This window comes from Castor canadensis, chromosome 1 (assembly GCF_047511655.1).
Source record: "Castor canadensis chromosome 1, mCasCan1.hap1v2, whole genome shotgun sequence".
NCBI lineage: Eukaryota > Metazoa > Chordata > Mammalia > Rodentia > Castoridae > Castor > Castor canadensis.
The window spans coordinates 78,215,886-78,234,595 of NC_133386.1; the positions used below are offsets into that span (position 1 = coordinate 78,215,886).

At 38.6% G+C, this 18,710-nt stretch overlaps 2 protein-coding genes across 2 annotated transcripts in view; one reads left to right on the forward strand and one right to left on the reverse strand.

The window, feature by feature from the left end:
- The window catches only part of Me1 (malic enzyme 1), a 177,720-nt gene extending 169,620 nt beyond the window's left edge, over positions 1-8,100 (forward strand). The window contains exons 13-14 of the mRNA XM_074078882.1: positions 1,848-1,946; positions 5,690-8,100. Coding sequence (XP_073934983.1) covers positions 1,848-1,946; positions 5,690-5,860 — 270 coding nt within the window. The 3' untranslated portion in view covers positions 5,861-8,100. The remainder of the gene's footprint in view (positions 1-1,847; positions 1,947-5,689) is intronic.
- Positions 8,101-9,232: 1,132 nt separating this feature from the next.
- Rwdd2a (RWD domain containing 2A) lies at positions 9,233-18,686 on the reverse strand. Its single transcript, XM_074078946.1, has 3 exons — positions 18,587-18,686; positions 17,507-17,847; positions 9,233-16,699 (listed from the first exon to the last, which is right to left on the reverse strand). The coding sequence occupies exons 2-3, from the start codon at positions 17,705-17,707 to the stop codon at positions 16,022-16,024; spliced, it is 879 nt and encodes a 292-aa protein (XP_073935047.1). The 5' UTR covers positions 17,708-17,847; positions 18,587-18,686; the 3' UTR covers positions 9,233-16,021.
- Positions 18,687-18,710: the final 24 nt, after the last annotated feature.

Genomic DNA, 18,710 nt, shown 5'->3' on the forward strand with positions numbered 1-18,710 from the left:
TGTGTATGTGTGTGTGTGTGTGTGTGTGTGTGTGTCTGTCTGTCTGTCTTGCCAATCCCTCTGTCTTAAGGACACCATAGGCCTTCAAGAAGGGGTGCCAGGTAAGAAGAGGGAAATTAGCTGTTGCATTACCCAGTAGGCTACACAGCTCTCCCTATCTCAGCTCTCTGGGAAGAGGTGGCTATCCTGAGGGCAGCAGGGCTGATTCTACTACCTCTTAGGTCCTGAAAGAAATGTCAGGCCCCACTTGTGTTGTGACTTTCTGATAATATGAATACTGAATGTCTCTGTGTCCTTAAGTAGGGGACACTAGGGCCAATTCTGAGGTAAAGGAAAAGTTTTATTTAATACGTGTTACAAAGGCAAGAAATTAATGAGTTTAAGTGATGATGTTTATTACAAAATTATAATCAATACTCTAATTATAGATAACATTTTGTATAATATGTAAGGTAATATTATTCATTACTACTTCCCCTACCTTCACTCTCCCTTTGGTCAGAAGTCCTCAGTCACCCACAGAATTTCACCCAAACTCCTGATTTGGCATTGACAATACTCCCATCCTTATTTCTCCACACAGGCTTCTGCTCCCCCAGAGCAGCTGCTTCATCTCACTGAGTCCAGCTCAGACATCTCCTCTGGTCTGATTCTAATTTCTGTCTGTCTGTCTAACTCGTAGTTTTGTTTTAATTCTAGAGTCAAGCCCACCTCCCCTGCGAAGCTTTCTGTCACCACTCTTCCTCTGGATTTCTTAGGATTCATATTTCTCTTTCAGCTTAGGCTGCTTTCTCCTTCACTGTTCTCTTTTCTTCCTGTAGTTGTTACCTCAACAAATGATAAATCACTCAAGCAAAATAACTTCTTTTATTTATTTATTTATTGCAGTACTGGGGTTTGAACTCAGGGCCTCAAGCTTACAAAGCTGGTGCTGTACTGCTTGAGCCACACCTCCAGTCTGAATAACTGCTTTTAAAACTTATCTGTAGTATGATACTTGCTCAGAGCTTTACTGATGTGCTGATTGCAGCAAAACAATATTTTAGAAATAATTTCATGATCTAAAAAATCTAAGAGGTATTGAAAAATACTGGAAAATAAATGTTTGATTACCCAAAATGTTACAAATAAGAATTTCTGCATCAACACTTCTGTAAAACAAAGGCCTGGCTGATATGCTTAATCAAAGTCTTAGAGCTTGAGTGAGCTTCCAGGTTGCTGAATGTACCTCTCTGCCTTAGTAGTGTTCAATAAATAATTTCACATTGTTTCATTTAGAATTAGGGAACGGTTTGGGGACAGCAAATGCTGATGCTAGTTCAGTGGTCAGATGATCCAAAGTCTGTTAAATTAAAACCCCACTTATAATGTGACTCTAAAGTACCTTTCTCAGCCTCCAGCTCTAACTCCCATGTGAGAATGTTTGAGCTAAGAGTAATATTATGTCTGCCTTTGATAAATGCCCTTCTGTACTCTTAGGATCCTTCTCCATTTCTCCTATCATCTTCTTCTTCCTTTCTTGCTTTTCTTTCCCCCTGTTCCCCTAGTGTATGAATTGGGGGATAGCCAGCATTTCATGGTACGGTGAAAAGGAATTGGATTGAAAGGAAACCTGGATTCTCTTATCATCTTCACTAATTTTGTGATCCCAACAATCAGCACAGCTTTCTTGGACTCAGATTTTTCATGGCTAGAAGAGGAAATGAAATGAGATAATCACGCTAATGTGATTGGTTTCTATATATGGCCGTTACATGTGGCTATTTACTTTGTTACTGTCTGTATAACTGCCACATTATATGGTGTGAAGTATAAACATTGTTTTTCTTTTTTCTGATCTTTCTAAGGTTATATCTCAGCAAGTGTCAGATGAACACTTGGAAGAGGGCCGACTTTATCCTCCTTTGAATACCATTAGAGATGTTTCGCTAAAAATTGCAATAAAGGTAAAACCACTTTTGCTAAGACTTCATTATTTTTCCTTCCTTGTCTTGCTAAATATGTATTTTTGTATTAAAAAAAATCTGCTTCCTTGAAGTGTATATCTATTTGTATTAGTTTGCTATCTCAGAAGTCAAGGAAATGAGACATAGTGACTTGATAGAGCTTAGGAGCTACATTTTATCCTGAGAGAACAATGGTGATGAATCATTAATTTCCCTAATCTTTTTCTCCTATAATTCATTAGGGTTTTCTTTTAGTCAGGTTCCTCCCATTTCATCTTATTTTAGTCATTCTTTTCCATGTTACACTTGTGATAATTGCCAGCTTATTGCAGATATGGTGGAGTGACATTTAGATTTGGAACCACCATATTCAATGTGTCTATAATTTATGACATCTTAAAAGACTAAAACACAATGGATAGTACTTGTCAAAAGAAAAAATAATGAAGGCAAAAAAACCTCAAAACTATTGGAGTGGGGACAATTGGAGTAGCTGACCAAGAAGAACCTGAGGCAGTTAAGTTTTTTATAACTAAAACAGAAAGAGAAATTGACTTTCTGTAGTATAGCTGTATTAGTTTGCTGAGGCTGCCATGACCAAAGCCCACGACTGGGTAACTTGAACGAGAGAAATTCATTTTCTCACATTTATGCTCTGGAGACTGGAAGTCCAAGATCAAGGTGTCAGCAGATTTTGTTTCTTCTGAGGCCTTTCTCCTTGACTTGCAAATGGCCACCTTCTTGCTGTGCCCTCACATAGTTTTCTCTCTGTGTTTGTGCAACCTTGGTGTCTTTCATATCCAAATTTCTCCTGTTTTTTTAGGATACCAGTGAAATTGGATTAAGGCCTACCCTAACAGCCTCATTTTAGCTTCTGAAGTATATTAGTGGTTAGGACTTTAACATACGAATTTGAGGGCAAGAGATACACAAATTTAGCCCATAGCTGTAGTTATGTGTTCAGACTGGGCTTTGTCAACATCAGCTCTCTGAGCATTTTGGCTACAAAGCTCTGGGCTTTGTAGTATTTTAGTAGCATCCCTAACCTCTTTCCACTGGATGTTATGAGCACCTACACAATTGTAATAAAGAAAACATTGCTAGGCATTTAACCTGTCTTCTGGGGACCTCATTGCTCCTGGTCTGAAGATTACAAATTTAAGCTATATCAAGTTAACCTAAACAACACTGTTCAAGATTCATGTATCATTACTCATCTTGTTGGTTTCAGGTTGATTCTTCAAATCAGTAACCCTTCAAAAAGCTTTAGATTGCAATCTACATGGTTATCTATTTATGTAAGAATATGCTCATACATACCTGCCAGCTTTTAATTACTTTGAAATATTGATTACTAAACAGCATATTGTCATTTTCAGTTCATTTTGACAATTTAAATGAAAAAGGAGTTAACATATGATTAGAGGAGACAGTAAGGCAGCAAGGAACAGTAGAAGGAATACAAAAAGATGCAGCTGTTCTAGCTAGAATTATGGAAGAATATTGAATGCCTAAAGAGAAACTGGAAAATCAGAATAAAGAACCGCTTTCAGGGAGGAAGATAATATAAGCAGACTGCAAGTTTGAAATATCAGTTGCACATTCAAATGTACAATTCTAACAAGTTGTTGGAAGAGACTGGAACTTAAAGAGTGGCTAGACAGAAAGATCTGGGTTTCATCTACATATAGTAATGGTTAAATTCTAGGCATGATTGTGTTACCAAGACAGCAAGTATAGAAAGGTAAGGAAACTGAGGATAGAAGATAGTTTATTATTCTGTCTGAAAGACAGAAGAGAGCAGCAAGTCAGGATTTTAAGAGTAAAACTGAGTGTGGTGGTTCATAACTCTAATCCCAGCACTTGGGAGGCTGAAACAAGAGGATTGTGAGTTCAAGGCCAGTTTAGACTAGATAGTGAGCCCTTGTCTCAAAAAAAAAGAAAAAAGAAAAAGACTCAAAACTGAACAGAATGTCAAAAATTAGAGAAGACACAAGTTCCAGATAGGGATAGAACCAAGCAGAACCAATCCTAGAGTGAAAAACAGAGACTTAGAAAATTATCAGAGACTTTCACAGAAGCAATTTCAGTAGGATAAGAAGTTATGGGGCCTGAGATGTAGCTCAGTGGTAGATTGCTTGCCTAGCACGCACAAGGCTCTGAGTTCATTCCCCAGCACTGCAAAAAGAGGTTATGAAGTCAAGGAGTTAGGAAAGCACTGAAGCAATAAAACACAATCCATTCTTCCACATAGTTTGTCATTAACAAGGAGAAAGTGGAGGTTTCATTGAAAGCAAAAGATGATCCCTACTGTAGTTCCCTGAGAGCAAAGAGAAGGTCCACGTAGTTGATGTCATCAGTAAGACAATGTGTTTTATTTTAGAAGTAATGCAGCCATTGCAGCAGGCACAGATATCTTACTAGGGTGATGGAAATATTCTAAAACAGTGTGTTAATGTTTGCACAACTCTGAATTTACAAAAGTAATTTACTTATATACCTAAAATTCTTGAATTTTGTGATGAATTATACCTCAATAAATCTGTTTAAAAGGTAATAATACCACATCATGGGCACTTTGAAAAATAGACTAGGAAAATAACATCACTCTACTTTTCTACGCTAGGCATTATTTTATTATTTTTCTATGTGTGTCATTTTTTGCTCTTTTCTAACATTATTATATGTTTTTGTTTCCTTTTCATAGACATTTCTTCATAATTCAGTTTTAAGGAACATAACTTTTCATAAATGCCAAAATTTACATTTCTGAGAAGAGATACTTACTTTAATATTCTTCTAAGTCAAACTTATCTAAATAAGTCTAGCACACAAATAACTCCTTTGTGATTTTTTTAGAACTCATGTGAATTAAATAGTATATATAGAATAATTAATTTTGAAAACAAGAAGAAATTTTTTCTCAAAAAGCAGAGTAGAGAATATGTGAAAATATAGAGAAATAGTTTAAGTTTGTGAAAGGGAGACTGTTTTCTCTGAGTGTTGGAATTTTCTCAATAGAGTGATGAGTTAAATGGAGACTTGAAGAAGGAAAATGTTTGAAATTACCTTTTGGGAACTATGAGGAGCTGATTTTTGAAAAGATAATAATAAATATAATGTGCAACCACACAGGCCTCAATAAGGTTAGGAAACAGGTAACACCATAGGAAGCTCATGCACATTTGTCTGCTGATCTGTTACAAGAGGAGAAAGCTAGCCCATGGGGGTCCCCAGACAAGGGTGTGGCATGGTACATGTAACATAAGACGTAGAGTCAAGAGATTCTGTAACACTGGTAAGGACCCCTGACCCTAACTATGGGGTCTGGTTGGCTAGGTTAGCAGGATCAGAAGATGCCTGGTTAAATGCAGATTGTATAGGAAGCTGTGGTCAGATGAGAGATTCTTAAAATTTAAGATATTCTAGCTCAAGCTGGGCAAGGATATTCAGGTATTTAGTTCAAGTTATCAGTCAGGTCTTTGCAAGACTATGATTATACTTAAGTAAATCTTTACTATTCATACTTTCCATAGTTGCTAATACCATTTTCCCCTCTTGCTATATGATGTATAATTGTAATTCCAGTTTTTGTCTTTGTTTATATGTACTTTTACTGTGACACAATTTCTTGGAAAAAGGTAGAAATTACAAGTTAATTTTTGAAATGTATAAAAACTTGACTGACATGTGCTTGCCATAACCTTCTATTCATTAAAATAATATTCTTTTCTTAATCCTAGATTGTGAATGATGCATACCAAGAAAAGACAGCCACAGTTTATCCTGAACCACAAAACAAAGAAGCATTTGTTCGCGCTCAGATGTATAGCACTGATTATGACCAGATTTTACCTGATTGTTATTCTTGGCCTGAAGAGGTCCAGAAAATACAGACCAGAGCTGATGACTAGAATAATGGTCAACATTTTAAACTTCAGTAATGAGATCTTAAATTCTTTCATAATTTTTAATTTGTAATCTTTTATGATGATTCATAATATGTTTAGTCTAAGGTAATTTTACTTTAGCAGTCTAAAATTTCATGGAAGAATATTAATATAAATTAGGATAAACTTCATACTAGACAATTTTTCTTGATTTACCTTTTGGTTATTTATGGTTTCTGTCTTAACTGTTCTGTCAAGATTCTCTTAAAAAGCTATTGTACTTACTCCTGAGAAATTCATCATTTTTATAAAGGAAACTAATGGGAAGACCAAAGTTAGTAGTAGATTGATATGATCAACACTAAAATCCATAATCCTTCATTGGCCATTTTGTTAAAATCTACTTTTTAAAAATAAAAATGAATTTGGTCACAAATTATTTTTTGCTAAGCAGAAACAACAGTACTTTGTTGCCTAGAGAAAAAAACTTCTCAGGTATTTTTATTTCAGTTAGATTTGTTTTTTGTGCCACTGAATTCCAACATTTCTAAGAAAGATCACTGCTGTTTACAATACCTTGTGCAGCCTTAGATTTAATATTCTTTTGTCATTGTTACATCTTATAGAATAAAACTGTTAATGACTTGGTCCTTAGTCCAAAAATCCTTCCTAAAAGAACCTTTATTTCTGCCTGATCAAATGCCCTACCAGCTCCCACACTGTTGGTCCTGGCCTGTGTGGACTGGGACTGCTATCTAGATGTTGGTTCTCTCTGTTCAGCTCAGCCTGGGCAGTAAGAAGACTGAAAGGAGAGTTGAGGTTCTTGAAAAGGGGCTGCCTGAAGAGCAGCATTTTTAAGATAAGAATGTCAGGAGTCAGGACCATAGTTCCCAGACAAGCTGGTGTCTAGTAAAATGAACTTCCCTAACATCCGTGTGATTAACTCAGGTAACTGAGAGCTCACTGTATTGCAATAAGCTCATTTTCCTCTGAGTTTAGAGAAATTTTATAGCTGTACTCCCAATATCAGAAGCTCTCTATCAGATACTAAAATATTTTAATTACCAAGCCCACTCTATGAGAAAGAATAGCTACATTACCAGAATATATTAATTTACTTTAGAAATTAATGGTTGGATTAGTGGAAACAATTTTAAATTCTTAAACAGTGCAATAATACTTGCTATGCATTTTTAGAATTATTTGGAGAATTTTCTGTTTTTGAAGTAATGCTTCCAAGAGTATAAGATGTTCAAGATAAACTGCTTATAAAATGATTTTACTGAAAGGTCAAACTTATTCTATCAAGTGTGAGGAGAAGGGGACAGAGACTTTCTAAAGGTAAATTTGGTTTTCTTCAGTACAGGTATTTGTAAAAGATCCAAAACACCTATTTCTTGTTTGCATGTTGTCAAAATAGCTTTTGCTAAATGTACTTACCTATGCAAAAGATTTATTAAAGCATAGAAAAGTTAATGAATAAAATTATAAAATAATTGTTATTCTTAAAAAGTACTGTTACACTTTAAAATTACAATTTTAGGTTTTTAAGAGATCACATGACAAGATATGAATTTCAGAAATATTTATTTAGCATGGACTATATTCATTTGATACATGTGTAGTCATTTATGCTGGATATAATGAGTGACCTACTTCCTTGTTCTTAAGGAAAGATGACAAAACAGGCGTTACATGGTTACTTACTAGGTGTGAAGTATTTATATACTAGTTTCTTTATGAAGCTGATATTTTAATTAACTTGCCAAGTCCATGGAGTTAATAAGCAAAGAAGGAGATTTAGTAGAGTCTAAATCCATATTTGTCTTTTTTTATATTCTAGTCTTCATTCACTAGGCTGTGATCTAGAACAGTACTGTCCTAGGTGTACTTTTAAATTATCTGATAGCTTCATACAAATGAAAAAGGTAGAATTCATATTAATATATTTTATTTAAACCAATATATTTAAAATATTACCACTTATAATTAATATAAAAATTGAAATACACATTTGCTTCATAATCAGATTTCAAAGTCTAGTGTTTATTTTACACTTACATTTCAATTTAGTTTAAACTAGACAAATGCTTTGTAGTCACAGCTGGCTAGTTACCACCATACTGAATTGTGCAGATTTAGATGAGACAGTTATATTTCAATAGTTGTAAAACTGCATTTCCATAAAAGAAGTGAAGCTTAAGTACATGTTTAATCAAAACTCTTTTGATAAGTAATGTCTCAATAAAGTGGATAAAAAAATGTGTGCCCGCTCCTTTTTCTAAGCCGGCCATGTAAATTAAGAAGGGAACATAGTTGGGCACAATGGCTCATACCTGTAAACCCAATTACATGGGATATGGAGATGGGGAGGATCACAGTTTGAGGCCATTCAGGGCTGAAATACCTATTATAGAGCTATTTCAGGAGACACTAGAGACACCATCTTGACCAATAAGCCAGGCCTAGTAGCATGTGTCTATGGTCCCAGCTATGTAGGCGGCTGTAGGTAGAAGGATCTTGGTCTGAAACCAGTTTCAGGCAAAATTGTGAGATTCTATCTGAAAAATAACAAAGCTGGGGGTGCTGCTGAAGGCGTGGCTTAACGTGGCAGAATACCTGCTTAGCAAGCACAAGGTCCTGAGTTCAAAACCTCAGTACTGACCCTGCCCCCCCCAAAAGGGAACATAAGTCAGGATAAGAAAATTAAGGGGTTTTTTTGTAGCGTATCCATTTTTAGGGAAGGGGAGAGATATTAAAGCAGTAACCTAAAGATAAAGAATAAGTAGGAGCAAGCCAGGTTTTGTGTGTGTGTGTGTGTGTGTGTGTGTGTGTGTATAGTGTGATGTGGTATGTTGGAAGAGAGAAGTGTTTTCAGGCTGAGAATCTAAGCTTCTGCAAGTATCCCAAGGCAGGAGTGAATATAACATATGAAGAAATTATGGAGCTATTTCATTTATAAACTTAAATGCATTTTGTAATGCCATTGTCTTATTGTGGACAAAAGGACAAGAAAGTATGGAGGATTGATGTGGGAAGTTTTTTGGACAAGTCATTTTTACTTTTTTTTTTGGCAATACTTGGGGTAGAACTCAGGGATTTGCACTAGCTAGGCAGGTGTTCTACCACTTTAGCCATGCTCCCAACCCTTTTTGCATTGGTTATTTTTGAGCTAGGGTCTTGCTTTATGCCCAGGCTGACCTGGACTGTGATCCTCCTATTTATACTTCCCCTGCATTGCTGGTATGACAGGGACATGCTACCATACATAGTCATTGGTTGAGATGGGGTCTTGCAAACTTTTTCTCTAAGATAAGTCTAAGAGCTGGTCATGGCTCTATTAATATCAAATAGACTTCCAGGTAACAGATTCTAACAGAGATAGTGATAAAAAGGTTAGTTGTTAGGAGGTATAATTCTGTACTCTTTAATAAAATAGCTTCAAAATACATAAAGCAAATTTTGATTTTTTTTTTTCCTGAGAAAGAGTCTCCCTGTGTATATCCCAGGCTGGACCCAAACTCTTCATCATCTTGCCTCCCAAGTGGAGTGCTGGCATTACAGGCATGAACCTGGTGCCTTAACTCTTGTCTGTTATTGAAAAGTAATGACCCACAAGTAATTAAGTCAATTTGTAAAAGAAAAGAGGGGATTTCTCTGTTTGCTTGGACTGGCCTCCAACCATGATCCTTCCAATCTCAGCCTCCCAAATAGCTAGGATTACAGGTGTGAGCTGTCAGCGCCCCCTCTGGATTAATCTTACAGATATTTACATATGCATCAGTTGTGACAACATACAGAACTGTGGAATAGAAAACGCAGAATGTATGTGTTTACAAATGTTGGTGGAGATAGAAATGGTTAGCAAAAGACTAGGAAAAGCTGACTACGACATGGAGAAAATTAAGACTGGAGTCCTGCATTACACTATATGAAATGATAGACTCCAGATAGGTTAAATACCTAAATCTGAATGGGAAAAACACAATGTTAATATAAATTAATGTAGCAAAATATGTTTGGTAACTCAAAACACAGACATGAGCTGAAAAACTGACTGGATACATTATCTAAGGAGGAAAGGTTTTGGTGGATTAAATAGCTGTCTCCTTAAAATGATGTGAAAGGTGAAGGACTATCAGGACTAGGATGGGATGGGGTGTTTGCTTCTAGCAGAGGTGGATAGTAAAGATAACTCAGGCTCGAAGGCTTAAGTTCTCATCTCAAGGTACTGTTAAAACTTTAAAAAATTCTGTTTTTGCTATAAGAATCTCCTCTTTCACTAACTGCAGGTAGAAAAAATTGAAAACTGAGGTCTAACATAGTACTGACCAAAAAACAATAGGACCTTGATTTGGAGTAAGGGTCTATGGGTAGGACTCAGGACATGCTAAACTAGGGTAAGCAATACTGCAGGTTTGAGCAGCTGTGTCACAGGAAACCCCTTAGGTCTAGGCAACCAGATGTACCCTTGGCATGTCCTCCCTTGCTAATCAAATCTTGTTTGTCTAAAGAGGTTATTACTGCCTTGTTTGAGGATCCTGAAATAACTCCATCTGAGGTAATGATGGTTTTGCAAAGAGAAACTAATTAACTTTATGCTCCTTCCAGGTTACTTCTCATTGTCTCTGTATACATACATAAAGTTAGATTCCAGTGTGGAGAGAGGCTGTGGTGGATACAATTTAAAAGACAGTCCTGGGAAGAAGATTCAGACCAAAGGACCTCTAGATGTTGCACATTTATATTGGCAATAACCTGAGGAAAAATATATAACATTCTGAGAATATTATACTGGGATAGAGTCACCTAAGTTTGAATTGAGCAGAACTACAGGTGTACTTGCCACAAATTCTGGATTCAGTGGGCACTGCCTTAAAAGACTGGAAGTGATTCCACTTGTTGGTTCAGTTAGTTGAGTGGAAACATGGATTTTGTAATGGCCCACATTAAATGAAGTTGAGAATTCAAACACTTCTTGTAATAATATAAAGAAATTCAAAGATTTATAAAGATAGCAGTGTTGGAGTGGGTTTTTTTGTTGTTGTTTTGTAGAACCAGTGACCTCTTTCATTATGGTTTGGAGAAATACATTGGTGGTGAGAATACAAGTATCAATGAATTCATTTTAATAACTTCTCTGTAGGCTGGGAAGGCTTGTGAGAAATGCCATGGTTAAAATAGGTTTTAATGAAGACATCGAAATCTTGGGGTTGGTAGAGGCAAGTAATAACTGGAGACAGGTGCAGACAGTTATCAATTCAAGCAGGTCTGACGCAGTGAGAATAGTTTGCCCCACAGAAATTGTTTGTGGAGAGTTAATCACAGGGCCTCATGGCCAGAAATAATGTTCAAAAAAGTAACAACCAGGCAGCATAGGTCCTTACCAAGAAAAATGGATGCCATTAAAAACTTACACAGTCACACATCAAAACTTAACAGCTAACCAATCCAGCCTAGGACCAAATACTTGGAAAACCCCTACAGATCCTGCTTGATATCTGTAACATCAGAAAAGGCTCATTGGAGCTACCAACATAAAGTTGGCAAATTGCCACATACAGATAAACATGAAAGATCCCTGTGTTAGTCAGTTTTCATCTCTGTGACAAAATACCTGAGCAAGTGAACCTGAAGAAAGGTTTATTTTGTTTCACAGTTTCAGAAGTTTCAGTGGTTGGCTGACTCCCTTGCTACAGACTTAGTGTAACAGAACATTATGATGGTAGGAGCATGTGACAGAGGCAGCTGCTCACCTCATGGCTGCCAGGAAGCAGAGAGACTGACAGAGAAAGGGTCTAGGCAAGATGTACCCTTGTATGGCCCATCCCCAGATCCCAGTATCCAGTAGGCTGAGGCAGGAGAATTGTGTGAATTCAAGGTTAGCCTTGAGATCCTGTGTCAAAAAAAGAAAAGCACATCCCAAGTGACCTACTTCCTCTAACTAGGTACCCTCCCACCTCCTAATAGCCCATTCAATATGAACTCATCAATGGATTAACCCATTTATGAGATTAGTGCCCTCATGATTCAATCACCTATCATCATTGCCACCAGCTGGGGTCAAGCCATCACTACATGAGCCTTTGGCTGGAATACTTCATATCCAAAGTATTACCACTCCTAAGATGAAAAACTGGGTAATAATGTCATAAACATGTTTCCAGAATCTTCCTAACAGGCTTCCATTTACTACAGTAACAATGTACTGTATAAAGTAAATGACCAGGCCATTTGGAGGCCATTTGGGAACAGTTCTGATAACTTCTGGGGTCTCTGACACCCAGTCTCTAGTTATTTTCCCAGTGAATAGTTGGAATTGACTTATTTTTAAATAATTTTTTAAATTGACAGGTAAAATTGTACTTATTTATCATGTATGAATTGATATCTTTATCTTCTATGGCAATATCCCCACATTGGGTTCTTGATCTGTAATTAAAAGTTTTTTCAGTAGAGGGTACCAAGAAATTTTGAGAGAGAAGCCAAAGCCTTCAAGGCTTTAAAAGAAGCAGGAATGTGAATCTTATATCTCCATTGACATGATCTTTGTCATATGCAGGAGACAGATGGGTCTCTCAGACTGACAATACAGTTTATAAACTTAATCAGATGGGGATTCCAAGTACAGCTGCTGTCAGAGAGGCTGCCTTTTCTTGGACTAAATCAAGGTAGTTGATTTTGCTAATTTGGCCAATGATTTGTTTTTGTCTTTCCTTTATTCCAGAAAGTAGAGAACACCTAAGCAGCTTGCTCTGTCTCAATATGCAGACCTCTAGTTGCAGTGTTGCACTAATTCTGACTGGGTCAGAATATCATTCTTAATACCATTGCACAGAGCAGCTACTAGTCCAGCAGGTTGATGATGACCTGCTGATAGGATCCTGGAGCACTGCAGGCATTAGGTTCCCTGAATGTTAGAGACATAATGCTAGATGGCAGAAGGTAAATCTCATGAAAATACTAGGACTTGTCATCTCAGCCAAGTTTTGTAGAGGTGGAGTGTCTAGTGCCTGCTGGGAAGTCCCCTCCATAATGAAAAACAAATTATTTATTTCCTTCTTCCAATTACTAAGGAGGGAAGGAGAGTCCTCAGAGTTCTGTTTATTGTTGTTTGTTTCTTTGACTTTTTGAGATAGGGTCTTACTTACTATGTAGCCTAGGCTGGCCTGGAACTTGTGATCCTCCTGTCTTAGCTTCCTGACTGCTGTGAATACAGGAGTGTGCCACCACACTCAGCTGTTTGAGATACAGTGACTTACCACAAAAATGTTGAACTTTAAACATTTTGTGTGCATTGCTCAAACTCATTTATAGGTTGATCCAAATGTCTAGCTCTGACTGGAATTGGAGGAAGAGTGACTCAGATGGTCCTAGGCTGCAGTGAAGTAAATTCTACCATGTGGACTTACAAAGGAGACCCAATGGGCTCAGAGTTTTTGTGGCAAATCAGGTTTCTGTATAAAACCATGTATTTCTGAGCAAAAGCCCTCTTCAGAAAATAGCTATTATTTTGACTTACTAGTAGGCTACTTGCAGTACAAGCAAATGAAAAAAAATTGTCCTATTCAAAAGGGTTCCATTAAGGCCCCTCATATGGGCACTTGAGAGTGTTCCAAGTTCTGAGAGGGGAGGAAGACATGTGAGCACTTGTAAGTGAAACCTCAAGTTTACAGGCAACAAGGCTTTGATTTAATATAAGGTATGCTTTAGAGGACCCTGGCCATGGTCAGTCAACTCATCCAGTCCACCCCCCCATTATGCATGTATACATAGCTCATAGCCTAACATATAACACACCAGTAAGGAATGAGAAGGAAAACAGTATTTGAAGATTCTGTAAGCTTTTAGAAAAATAGTGCAACTTTTATAAGCAAGCATGCTTCCCAAATAACCATTTAAAAATTTTAATGTACAGAGTATCAGGATTCTTAAAGTACTAGCAATAGAGACTGATTCTAATGTCCAAGGAATAAAGGCTAAGGTTTTTCTCAGTCCCTCCTTTAGGGTGCTGAGAGAAACAAAGCTTTCAAAAGGCCAGACATGAGGATGGCAGTACAGCTTTCAGTGGCAGAAACTCAGAAGCATCTTTCCAGGAGGTTGCATGAGGGCAACTTGATTCCAGTCACTTTCTCTTCCCAAACCACACAGAGAAGAGCGATTTCCCAAAGTAAGTGTTGTGTGTATAGGACTGGGGGTGAGGGCAGGGTTGTTTGTGCTCCTATCAGGGTGGGAAACACAAGCAGCAATCTACTATACTTGGAAAGCTGAGTTTTGAATGAGATTATCTTTTTATATAAAACCTAAGTTTCTCCCACAATAAATGTCGATTTTTAGGAAAAAAGTATTGAATGCTAATATTGGGTATGTAAAAGCAAATTCTGAAAAACTTTCATCAGACATAGCTCCAGAAACAGTAGAGTTCATAAGCTTGAATTTGTTGCTTGAGTTATGAAATCCATTTTTTGTTCCATATTTTTAGAGTGTTTTGGTGGTACTGAATTTTGAGCTTTGTTCTTAAACTTGTTTATAGTCCCATAGTTACTTTTGCTAATTTAATCATAGGAAAAAACCATAAGGTAAGTGTATAGCATATACTATCTCATTTAAAGGACAAAAAAGGCAAATGGAGTTAGATCTCTACCTAAGGTCCCCAGATTACAAGTATTATTTATACTTATTGATAGTTTGAGATTATGTGGGAAAATGATTCCCCTACTGTGTTGTTTTCAATCTTAGTACACATAGAGAAATGAGTCATATTTCTTTCCTTTATACACAGATAAAGTTTGAGCCCCCCAGCTTGAGTTCCAGTGGCATCCCACGGGATTAAAACATGAATGGGTCAGCTGATGGTCTGGCAGAGAGAGCCCAGAACCAAAACCTTAAAGTCTGAGTTATACCCCAAGAGGAAATTTATTCTGAGTGGCAAAGTGAATTCAGTTCCAAGGCCTCGTGGGCACAGGAGTCTGATTATGCATCTACTGGTCCCTTACATCTCCCAATCCCAAGGACACATGTCTGCATCCTAAACACACAGTAAAACCAGGAGGTACTGGTTCATCAGAAGTTCTGTGAGCTCAACACATGTAACACGCATCTAACAGAATGTGTCATGAATTAGGGAATCAGGCATTCCCCTGCATGTCACTACATCCCATCACCTGTTTAGCCTCCAGTTGGTACTAAACATCAGTGGATTGCCTGAGTTCCAGCAGGACTCCAAAGGCAGCAGTGGTTAAGGAGAGACCATGGAAGCAGGGAAAGGTACAGAGGCTGCTTGTGTTGTGCCCTAGCACACATGAAACGCCTAGAAATTCTAGGGCAGTGCTGCTCAAATAAGGGTTTTAAAAATTGTTAAACTCTTATTTTGAAAACGGCTGGTGGAACTTGGAATTTTCAGAAGAGATACAGTGACTTACCACAAAAATGCAGTTTGATTTTTTTTCCCCCAAAGATGGTGGCACAGTCCTCTACCTGGTCTCTCTCAACACTCTCTTGCCCCATATAGGAATACATACTAGCACACATGCAAAGGATGGAAAAAGCCATGGGCACATTTTGTAAACAAGAAACCCCACTTCTTTTGTGGGTAAGAACTAAGAATATTGTTCTTATTTTCACTAGTATCCTTAACCAATTGACATGAACAACCAGGGGAAAAATTCTCTTTGCCATTCATATTAGTATCTAGTTTTACTAAAACACTCAAAATAGGGGGTCTGACTTGAAGTAAGTAAACATATGCTTTTGTTATTCCTATTTTATCCCTGATTTAGCATTAAATGATTTCCAATGATGAAAAAAAGGTTGGTGTGTCATTTACATGCTTGTATGATAAAAAGGGGAGAGATGTTACTCATATTTATGAAATCATAACTGCAGTTTAATTTTTGACATTAACTGTGGGGCTTTGCACTTCTTAATTAAATCAGCTTTACTGGTTAAGTACTTTTTTTAAAATTAATTTTCAATGAAATAGTATTCAAATGACAACACAGCAACCTAGGGGTAACATCACATTCACACTGATACAAAGTTGAAAGGCCTATTTGTTTCATTAGTGGAAAATTCTGGATCTAGGTTTCTCACTGAGGATGCTATATAGCCACCAGCCTTCTTATTTTGGTTTTATTGACAAAAATAACTTAGTGAAATTATAGGTATAGGCCTCTTAATAGATTCCTAGGACCCTGAACTTTTGCTTTCAATACCAAATAATATCTGAAAAACATGCTCACTTTTGTGCTTTCTGAGAAACTCTAGGAACTGGCCCAGATTCATGTGATAATCATTCCTCAGTCCATAGTCACCATGGGCCTCAAGAAGTAATTCTTCAAAAGAGTGGAAAAGGCGCAGGTCCTCACCATTTCCCTCTGTCTCCATGCTCTCGGCATGCTTACAGGAAATGTGCTTCCAATTGGGGTATCTAATTGTGTGCCAGAACTCCTCACAGTGATCCTTAAAACCCTCCACACAGATTATTCCAGGCTTTCCTGTCATGCAAAATCCTGTCACATCTAACCTTTTCCCCACTTCCAAAATCTTTTTCCTTAGGTCCTGCTGATATATGTGGTGACTGTAGATCCACATTCGGAGGAATGTGTTCTTGACTGGCTTTGTTTGTGTAGATGGTTCATATGTGAGCTTTCTGTTCAGGAAATAGGATGCACTGTTGTCCTGTAGCCACTGGATCGCTGCACATACACAGAGTTCACCTGGATCAAAAGTACCTATGTAAGAAGTGAGACTGTTGTTGAGAAGTAGCTGCTGTTGTCTGTCAAGTTCAGATGACCGTCCAAACAGCTCTAATGCTGCGTAGGGGTAGCTGTGAGGCATGGTAACTTGCAAATCAATTGTCACCTTAAAATGAAAACAAATAGATTTAAATACTGTAGAACAACTATATGTGTCTGGTGTCCCATGCTGGGATAAAGAAGTGAAGTCAGACACCATTTCTGCCCTTCATGAAGTTTAGAGCCTAGTGAAGGAGACACATTAAACAAATAACTACACATAACAAGTGTAATTTCACCATGGAAGTGATCAAGGTTCCACTGAAGTGTGTAACCACTGGACATAATTCATTCTGGAGAACCAGCAAGCCTCCTCTAGGGGGTAAATGAAGGATGAGTAGTGCCCAGACTGCATGCTGCTCATGCCAAGTTAATGTTGCTGGGAATTAATGATCAAAAGATGGAGGTAAATTGATTTTTAACATTTAGATTTTGTATTTGCATTTGCTTTTTGTATATGATGCCATCAAAACAAAACTCCTAAAACATTCATTCACTTCCTAAAAAGCCTATTTTGTGACAGGCAGTACTTAGATTTGTGAAAATCATGATATATGTAAAAGGTAGTCCGTACTACAGCAGTTGGATTGGTAAGAAACTGCATGAGTGAACAGAATAATTATAGTGTGAAACTGCAAGATATTTTAAATAAAAAACGTCCTGCAAATTTGCTTAAAAGGTGTGCATGTTTATATAAAATTCAGGCTATTTATTGAAAAAACTTTATAGAGCACCCTGTATTTTATATATTTTGCTTCCAAACAAGTAAAGGAATATTGAGTATTCTCTTGTTTCCTTCATAGGAAGCTCATGTACCAGGTGTTTCAATTAAAAACTGGGCACCTTGCAAACATAAACAAAGGAGGGCACCCACCTTGGGCTCCTCGAGCTGAAGCGTAATCACAAATTCGATATTTGGTGGTAGCGCCTCTCTTGTGCCTTCCAGATACCTCTTTACATTCCTCAAGACATTTACATCTTCCAGTTTTACTTCTCCTTGGTTGGGAAACATAGAAAACAGCATCTCCATCTCCAGCAGCTGAAGCTGAAGGCTTTCTTTCACTGGAGCCGACATGTTATCTTGAAATCAACCTGCTTGGAAACCTGGAAAGCTCCAGGACCACTGGGTTTATCAATGACCACTGGTGTCCAGAGAAATTTCCAGAAGGTCCCTTTAGGAGGAAGCAGTTCCGCAGTAACACTTTGCACACACAGCTAGGGACAAAAACCCGGACACTTAGCACCATCAGCTTTGTCTCCTGACTCCCAAATCTAGTATGCACAAGATCCCCTAAAATACTCTCCTACAATTCAGATTCCTAGTCTCTTTTCCCCACCCCTGCCTGTCAATCTAGAGTTCAGAGTCCGTGCTTCAACAGGTGTTCAGAATTACCCGGTTGCAGCAGGTGGTTGCAGGTGAGACCTGCAGACGCTGCGTAAACCTGAAATGTCGGGAAACCCTCCCAGGACTCTAGCCCGGGCAGAGCAGGTCGTGGCGGCCAGGAAGGTCCGCAGGGCCGTGGGGCGGGGCTTCGGTCCACCAGCTCCGGAGTCGCAAGGACCCGCCGTCCACAAAGTCAGCCGCTGCCCTGAGCCTTCCCGCCTCTCCCAGGGGCTGGGGGATCCGACGATTTGGATCCACTCGATGTCAGCTCCACTGGCCCTGGGGCCAGTTACAGAGAACTGGTGGGTGGGGAGGACCGAACGAGGGGACGGTGGTGTCAGATCACAGATTTGGGAGACGATCCCGACAGTCGAGACAAGGATGCGGAAAGCCGGTGGCACTTTCTGTGGCAGAAGCCTCCGGGTCAGATCGGGGTTGGCACCCGCCTCCGCCCACCATTCTAGGCCACTAGGACCCCCGGGTTCCCCGAGGCCCAGCTTTGGAGGCGGAGACTGCGCATCCCAGTGGTTAACCCTTGGCCCCAACCCCCGGGCCGCCGCGGGGCCTCACCCTTCCTGGTTATTCAATCCAAACAGCCAGACAGCCCGCTCCAAACCGCATCCGCAGTTTCGCGGGCGCGCGCCGCGCGTGACCGGCGGAGAGGCCGGGCCTGGAGGCATGGGCGGGGCCAGGG

Coding starts and splice junctions, on each gene's coding strand:
- Rwdd2a (XM_074078946.1), bottom strand. CDS start 17,707: ATGTCGGCTCCAGTGAAAGAAAGCCTTCAGCTTCAGCTGCTGGAGATG. Junction 16,700..17,506: donor TTCAGCTCGAGGAGCCCAAG/GTGGGTGCCCTC, acceptor TTTCATTTTAAG/GTGACAATTGATTTGCAAGT.